General features: G+C 38.8%; 1 protein-coding gene across 1 annotated transcript; it reads left to right on the forward strand.

Annotated features, from left to right (window-relative positions):
- The first annotated feature begins 4,310 nt into the window (after window positions 1-4,310).
- LOC102194976 (homeobox expressed in ES cells 1) lies at window positions 4,311-6,551 on the forward strand. Its single transcript, XM_005724740.1, has 4 exons — window positions 4,311-4,413; window positions 5,240-5,349; window positions 5,479-5,580; window positions 6,366-6,551. The coding sequence occupies exons 1-4, from the start codon at window positions 4,311-4,313 to the stop codon at window positions 6,549-6,551; spliced, it is 501 nt and encodes a 166-aa protein (XP_005724797.1).
- The last annotated feature ends 484 nt before the right edge of the window (window positions 6,552-7,035 follow it).

Consider the following 7,035-nt stretch of genomic DNA (forward strand, 5'->3'; position numbering starts at 1 on the left):
AAAAAAAAAAAAACAACAACATTGAATATGACACTAACAGAAATCCTTTAATTACTTTTTTAAAAATGGATTTAGACTCCTACACTAATACTGTCTGACCAGGGCTTTAGCGCTATTTTCCTGGGTGTTATCTTCAGTGGATACACATTTACAGTGTAAAAATATGGAAACAGCTTCTCTGTGAAAGTGTGTGTGTTCGTATCTAGGTGAACTCTGACTTTTCTGGGCTTTGTTTTCAGTGTAAGAGCCAACGAGGGATCCGATAAGCACCGTGCTATGTAATTACCATTAAAGCATCCTATTCTCCATAAACAGGACGGGCGCTTTCCCTTCTCTGAATGGACTCTGCAGCAACACCCACAAACCAGTCCTCGCTTTCTCCAACCTCAACGTCCCAGCTGTGAGTCCCTGAGTTAAAGCCCTCAGAGGCCAGAACAATGCGACAGTAATCAAACCTCTCGGGGTTGTCAGGGAGCTTCTGTTCACTGTCACGTCTCACACTGGTCAGATATTCTGACAGAACGAGTTCTAGATTTGTTGTGTTGGGATCCAGAATCCCAGGTGAGTAGGAAAACAGTTTCTTCATGTTACAGATGTTGAAGGCCAGGTTGCCCAGGTGTTTGGCCACATCTATCAGAGCTCCTGGAACCAGCTGTGGGTCATCCAGCAGGGGGCGCCTTTGAGCTCTTATTGTTGCGATCTTGTAGTTCTGCAGGAATGAGACGTCTCCAGCTCTCAGCTCCTTCTCTTCACTGATTGTGTCTGAAAGACTGTCTATCTCTCTGCTCAGAGCCATAATCTTATCTGTAATCTCCTGACTCTTCTGTTCTGTTTTCCTCTTCTTTTTGTAGAAACTGGCACAGCCTCTGAAACTGCTCCTTGATCTGCCTCCCTGTGGTTTGGGCCTGGACCTTGATATGCTCTGCCGTTTTCTCATAGTTTTCTTTAACTTGTTGAAAAAGCTTCAGTTTCTCTTTTAAGGGTTTCAGGGATTTCTGGAGGTGAGCTCTGTTAACTGATGCAACTTCATTAATTGGTTTGAATTTGTGTCTGGTGTGCTCATCTGAATGCAGACAGACGACACATACTGGCCGCTGATGGTCCACACAGAAGAGTTTGAGATTCTCACCGTGGAGACTGCAGAGGGTCTCAGACACTGCAGAACTTCTCCTCTGTCTCCTCTGTAACACTGAATCACACAGTTTTTTCAATACTAAGTTGCAAGTTGTGTCACTCCTCGATGATGTTCTTTTACAAACTGGACACTCCTGTATTCATTTCTCTGTCCACCAGTTCCTCAGGCAAGCTTTGCAGAAGCTGTGGCTGCATGAGAGGACAACAGGATCTCTAAATATATCACGGCAGACAGGACAGGACAGATCATCATTTGATCTGAAAGACATTTCTCTCTGGGTGAATCTGAAAGCATAGAAGGAATGTAGTCAGTCACAACTTTATCCTCACTGATATTTACTTTCCCTTTGGATCATGCCTTCAGTAAAACTTACAGCAAACTTCAGCATACGGTGTTGTAGCAGGTTGAAGTGCCAGAATTATGGAACCTCCTCCTGCTCTCTCACAGTAGATGCTGCTGATGTGATCTGCCTGAGCTAAATAAAGTTTCGAGTCACTTGAGTGTGTGTGCTGGGCGGGAGGGGATAGGGGTGGAAAGCAAGATGCGGAAAAACGACAAACTGTTACTGGAATATCTCAAGTGTGTTACATAAGGGGCGGAGCTTTAACTCTGTAAAGGCTGAACCATGAAAAAATTGCCACAAAATTCAGTTCAAATTATTTGAGAACCAAACTTTTTATTAAGCCTTCTGTTATTTTTTAAATAAACTAAATACCAATATTAAATATAATTTTTGCTATATCTGGCATTTCTGTATAATGTATTCCTCACTGGAAAAAAACTGCATGTGTGTGATTGTAAACAGTAGTTTTTCACATTGATGATGAGGAGTGAATGAATAATAATACAACACATTTAGCATCACAGGGTTAGGAACTGTCATATATTCAGAGCTAAAATAAGGAATTAATATTAACAAAATATGCTTTCTCTTCCACACATGACAAAAATAGACTTCCACCCTGTTATTAACGATAAGATAAGATAAGACAAGATAAGGTAACCAGTTTACTGCTATGTATTTTTTTATTTTGATTATTTTCATTGTATTTTAAGGTTGTCTCAGTCATTTGTTTCAGCAAACAGGAGTAAAATTCCAAAGCCAATTTAAATGAATTCCAGTCTTTATTTAAGAGAGGAATCTTTTCACTTATTGTAACTCACCCTTCTTCCTGCTCGGCATGAACTATTTGTCACTCCCTCATTTTCTAGTGAACATGTTGGAATGTGCAAGGGATTTTTGATATGCTGCTCTGCAGAAGGAACTAGCGGAGATAAAGTGAGAAAGGCTGGCCTGTGTAGAGTGTAAAGATATTTTAATGCAAAACAGAATTATGTGTAGCATTTGGGTGTGACATCATGGTGTTTTAAAGGCACCAAAATCAGTTTTTATTGGTCAAATTTAGTTGAAAAATATGTAATTTGTAACAGAAGTGACTGACAAAGAAAACACTTATTATGTTAAATTTTAAACACAGCACAGCAACAATAGCATTTACAGATGCACAAAAAAAACTTAGAGTACACACTGTGTCAGTCATGTCCTCAAATTGTTGGTATGTTATCTATGTGTCCTCACACACAATGTTAGGATTTTAGCATGTATACTGTATTCATACCTTTGAAAGTGACAGGTTTATGACACACATAGCCTGTCATCCTCCTGAATCACAAGCTATGTGTGTCCTTATTTTCCTTATTATGTTGATTACGTTCTTTTTTTTTTTTAGTGCTTTAAAGATAACATACTTAAATTGTTGTTTAAAAATTGTGGTGCTTATATGTTGGCTGTGTTTGTTTCCAGAGTTTGATGGTTGTGGAGTTTTATTTTGGCCCCTGTGTGTCTGTCTTCGACCTCATGCTGGTGTTTGAGGAAGTGTTGATGCTTTAAATCAGACAGATCATTAGTATTCCCTTCTTTTAAAGCTCCCTGTGTCTGCTGTGTGTTGCTGAATCTCCACATCTCGCAGAGTGCAAACAGACGAAATCTGAGACTGATTTCACACGGGGTCTTAAATGCCATTTGGGAGTTGGCAGTGTTTGTACCTTTCCATTTTAAACAATGCTGGAAATGTTTCTGAAAACCATTTACAGAGAAAACAAGAAGCTGTTACTGCTGTTTTTACATTTCTGTTTCTCATTATTTTTAAATTTGGACAAAGCCAAGGAAGGTGTTCTTCTTTTGTCCCCGACCTTGTGATAAGTAATGTTGAAATATTGCTTCAACTCTACGGCCACAGTCACACTGAGGTTTAGTTTAAGTGGCTTTTCTCTCTGCATGTAGTCACATCCGTCCCACCTTTCATTCATGGATAAACAAACAAGTGTGCTGTTGATTTAAAGCTGCCCTAGGCCTTCATTAGGAGCTAAGCTGTTTCTGAAAAGGGTTTCCTGCCTGCTGATTCAGACTGCATTCAGACACTACGAGCTTCATCTGCATCACAACACAAACAGATTAAGCTAATAGCATTAGTGGATCTCACTGGATCATTATTATCATTATCATTATTATTAGTTTAACTTCTGCCTCAGTCTTGTAACAGAAGGATGTAGGTTTTTTTTACTGTGAAAACTAAACTGATTTTCTACTTTGCTAATTTAGAAGAAAAGGAGTCAGTGTTGCTTTGTATTTGTTTCATGGTGGCAGTTTTCAAAAAAAGACTTCCCAACCTAATCTCACACATACACTCATACAGTTTATCATCTGGGAGAGAAACTTACACATTTGCACAAATGCTGTCAGATGAGCTGTTTTTGTTTCCTGTGAATTTTGCAAATACTTTTTCCGTCTTGTATTTGACTGGAGTTAAATATTTATGCTGTCTTTAGGTCACACAGACACAATTAGCTGAGATTAGCTCCTATGTGGAACCTCGGGGAATCTTATTCACATGGAAAAAAGGACTTCTTAGTTCTAATTGGTGACCATTGTAAACCTCCCATTCCCATTTAAACCAGCAGTCATCAGTTTGTTGTCCTGCTGCTTCATGCACCTCAGACTAAAACAGGCACTGGCCTCTTCAGTTTATTTTAGACTACAGGGCTAAAGGACCACAGTGCGATCAACTACTGCTTGATTTTTGGATTCGTTCTTTCTTTACAACGACATAAGATTGTTGTTTGCAGGCCGGGGGCCCTCGGCTTTCAGGATTGTTTATAAGTCAGAGTAATCATTATGGCGTTTGTGACAGTTGAAAGCAGGCTGGCATTTTCCATTGATCGGATTCTGGGTTTGGAAAGACCCGGAAACTGCCTGAAACTCCACCGACCCTGGGCAGGTAAGGAACAAAAGGTCTGAAGAGTTAGTAATGGGTAGTCTGTTTGTTACTGATGAAGTGCTAACCTCTGGTCTGTAATACGACATGATTTCCAAAGCATTTAAAAACAAAAAAATCTAAACTAAACCAGTTATCATATGTAATATTAAAGTTTAGGTTTAAAGGTTCATTTTTGTCTGGTTTTTTTTGTAGAAAAAATTGCAATTAGATTACACTGAATCACAACATTGATTCATGTTTGTGTCATTATAAAACTGCTCAGTCTGTAATTTTTGTAACATAACATCCTCCAGTTGATACTAAACTTTGAGTGTTTCAGTCTGACACTTTCAGTATTTTTTTAAAACCTGATTGGGGGCGATTCCTTATGTCCGATTGCTGTACAGGAAACAAACTGAGTTTATTAGTCTATGTTTAAATCCATTGCTTTTGAAGAACATGCATTTTTCTTCTCTTTCATGTCTTTCTTTGTTCTCCTGCTTGTTCCTTTCTTGTTGTCCCTCATACCAGGTTTCATTTTTATTTTACAGTTGAGCAGTGGCAACAGACTGGAAGTAACCCACTAAACTAAGCTTTCTCTGGCTCATTACACAAAACTCAAAATCAAGCCAAAGTAAAGCATAATTTATTATGTTACATTTATCTACATAATTTTTCTTAAATTATATATTTCATATTTTGCATTTGTAAGATTCATCAGTGTGAAAAGTAAATCTTACTTCCAGTGTTACTTTTAGAATTTGGCTTAATGCTGCCTAAATGTTGCGTTTGATTATAATTGCCGCATTAATGTGAAATGCTCTTTTATTTTTCTCCATTAAACCAGAAAATAATGTGGAGAGCGAGAACAGAGAACAACAGCAGCAGCTAAACTCCCAGCCGACATCAAACTGGTATATCGGACGCAGACCACGCACTGCCTTTACCACCAGCCAGGTAATCAGTTTATCAGCCACTTCTTCAATAATTCTGTTCAATTATGATACAGTAATCACGACATCCATCTATTATAGGAGGAAATACAGGTTTTTTCCTGGGTTAATATCATTGTGTGCATCCTCCCAGGTGAATATACTGGAGACAGTGTTTCAGGTGAATTGTTATCCTGGTATTCAGCTGAGGGAACAGCTGGCAGAGAGACTCAGCTTGGATGAGGACAGAATACAGGTAGCTTCATACAGAATATTGAAAAACCAAATGTACTACCACTTCACGTTTGTCATTCCCTGTCCTTGCTGCTACTATATTTAATTTCAGGACCCAGTGATTGTGCTTTTCCCCTGAAACTCCTTAGATTTCATCCATCAAACTGTTTGCAGGTCTTATAGGTCAGCTGTGAGGTTTAAACACTACATGTTAGAAAACAGATCTGGATGTGTGTGCTTAAGTTTCACATAGTCCTGTGCCATCTGCCATGTTAGAGTTGGAGTTGATAAATAATTAGATTCAATTGAGCTCAGTTTTATTTATATAGCACCAAATCACAACAGTTGCCTCAACGAGTGTTATATTGTAAGGTAAAGACCCTACAATACTACAAAGAAAACAAAAAACCCCAACAATCATATGATCCCCTATGAGGAAGTGCTTTGGCAACAGTGGGAAGGAAAAACTCCCTTCAAACAGGAACAAACCTCCAGCAGAACCAGGCTCAGGGAGGAGCGGCAACTAAACCAACTGAACTGAATCTTTACCCAGACTATCAGAACTATGAAAATGAGAAATACCATGTCTGCACTGTTGAAAAGTGTTTTAATAAACAGTACCAAGCAGAACTATCTTAACTGTTGCAAAATAAGTTTCTGTGTCATGTAGTTACTTTTTTAAGGCTGGGGCTTTGTGTTTAGGGTATCAGTATTTAGCAGACTTAGTGCATATAATATATGTGTGTATATTTAAGAAAATATCAAATGTCCACTTAGAATAACCCAGTCTCTCTCTCTCTCTCTCAGATCTGGTTTCAAAATCGACGCGCCAAACTGAGGCGTTCGCTCAGAGAAACCCGACTGCAGCTGGTTCAGACAGCTGTGGCTGACCTCGGGGTCGGACATGAGGTCATTGGTCATCTGAAGGTCAGGCTGGGCAGGCGAGGTGACAGAGAGCTCCTCTCTCAGGTTGAGGCAGAAAAAGAAGGCTGACTAAGGACTTTTTCTGTTCCTGCTCTTATGCAGGATTTTCTGTTCTACTGCTCCACACATCATCAGTTTCTTCCAGGTTCTGTCTTTTGTCTTTCTTCTGTTCAAAAACATGACAGTGAAAAAAAATGGAGACAACTTAATGTCAGAGTTGTTTCGCACTGTTTTATCTCAGTTAGTGGTACAAATACAGGTAATTGTTTTTTGGCACTGAAAATAAATTCCTCAAGTTGAACATACTGATAAAATATAATGTTTGACATTCTGGAGATTTGGAAGTAAAAATGTTTAGTGAGATCTGCTGTAGATCGGTCTGTGTAATGCTGTCTCTGTACAATCTTATTGTGTCTCACTGTGTAAATAGGTCTTTATTTTATTAGCAATGCACATTTTGATTAAAAACGATTAGGCTACTGAGTCTTGTGTTTGTTTGTTTTTTGCACTGTGAATCTTTACTTTAGCACATTTGCAGCAATGGGCCAGCATT

The sequence above is a fragment of the Pundamilia nyererei genome, unplaced genomic scaffold (genome assembly GCF_000239375.1).
Source record: "Pundamilia nyererei isolate P.nyererei 1_Seehausen unplaced genomic scaffold, PunNye1.0 scaffold00012, whole genome shotgun sequence".
Classification (NCBI taxonomy): Eukaryota; Metazoa; Chordata; class Actinopteri; order Cichliformes; family Cichlidae; genus Pundamilia; species Pundamilia nyererei.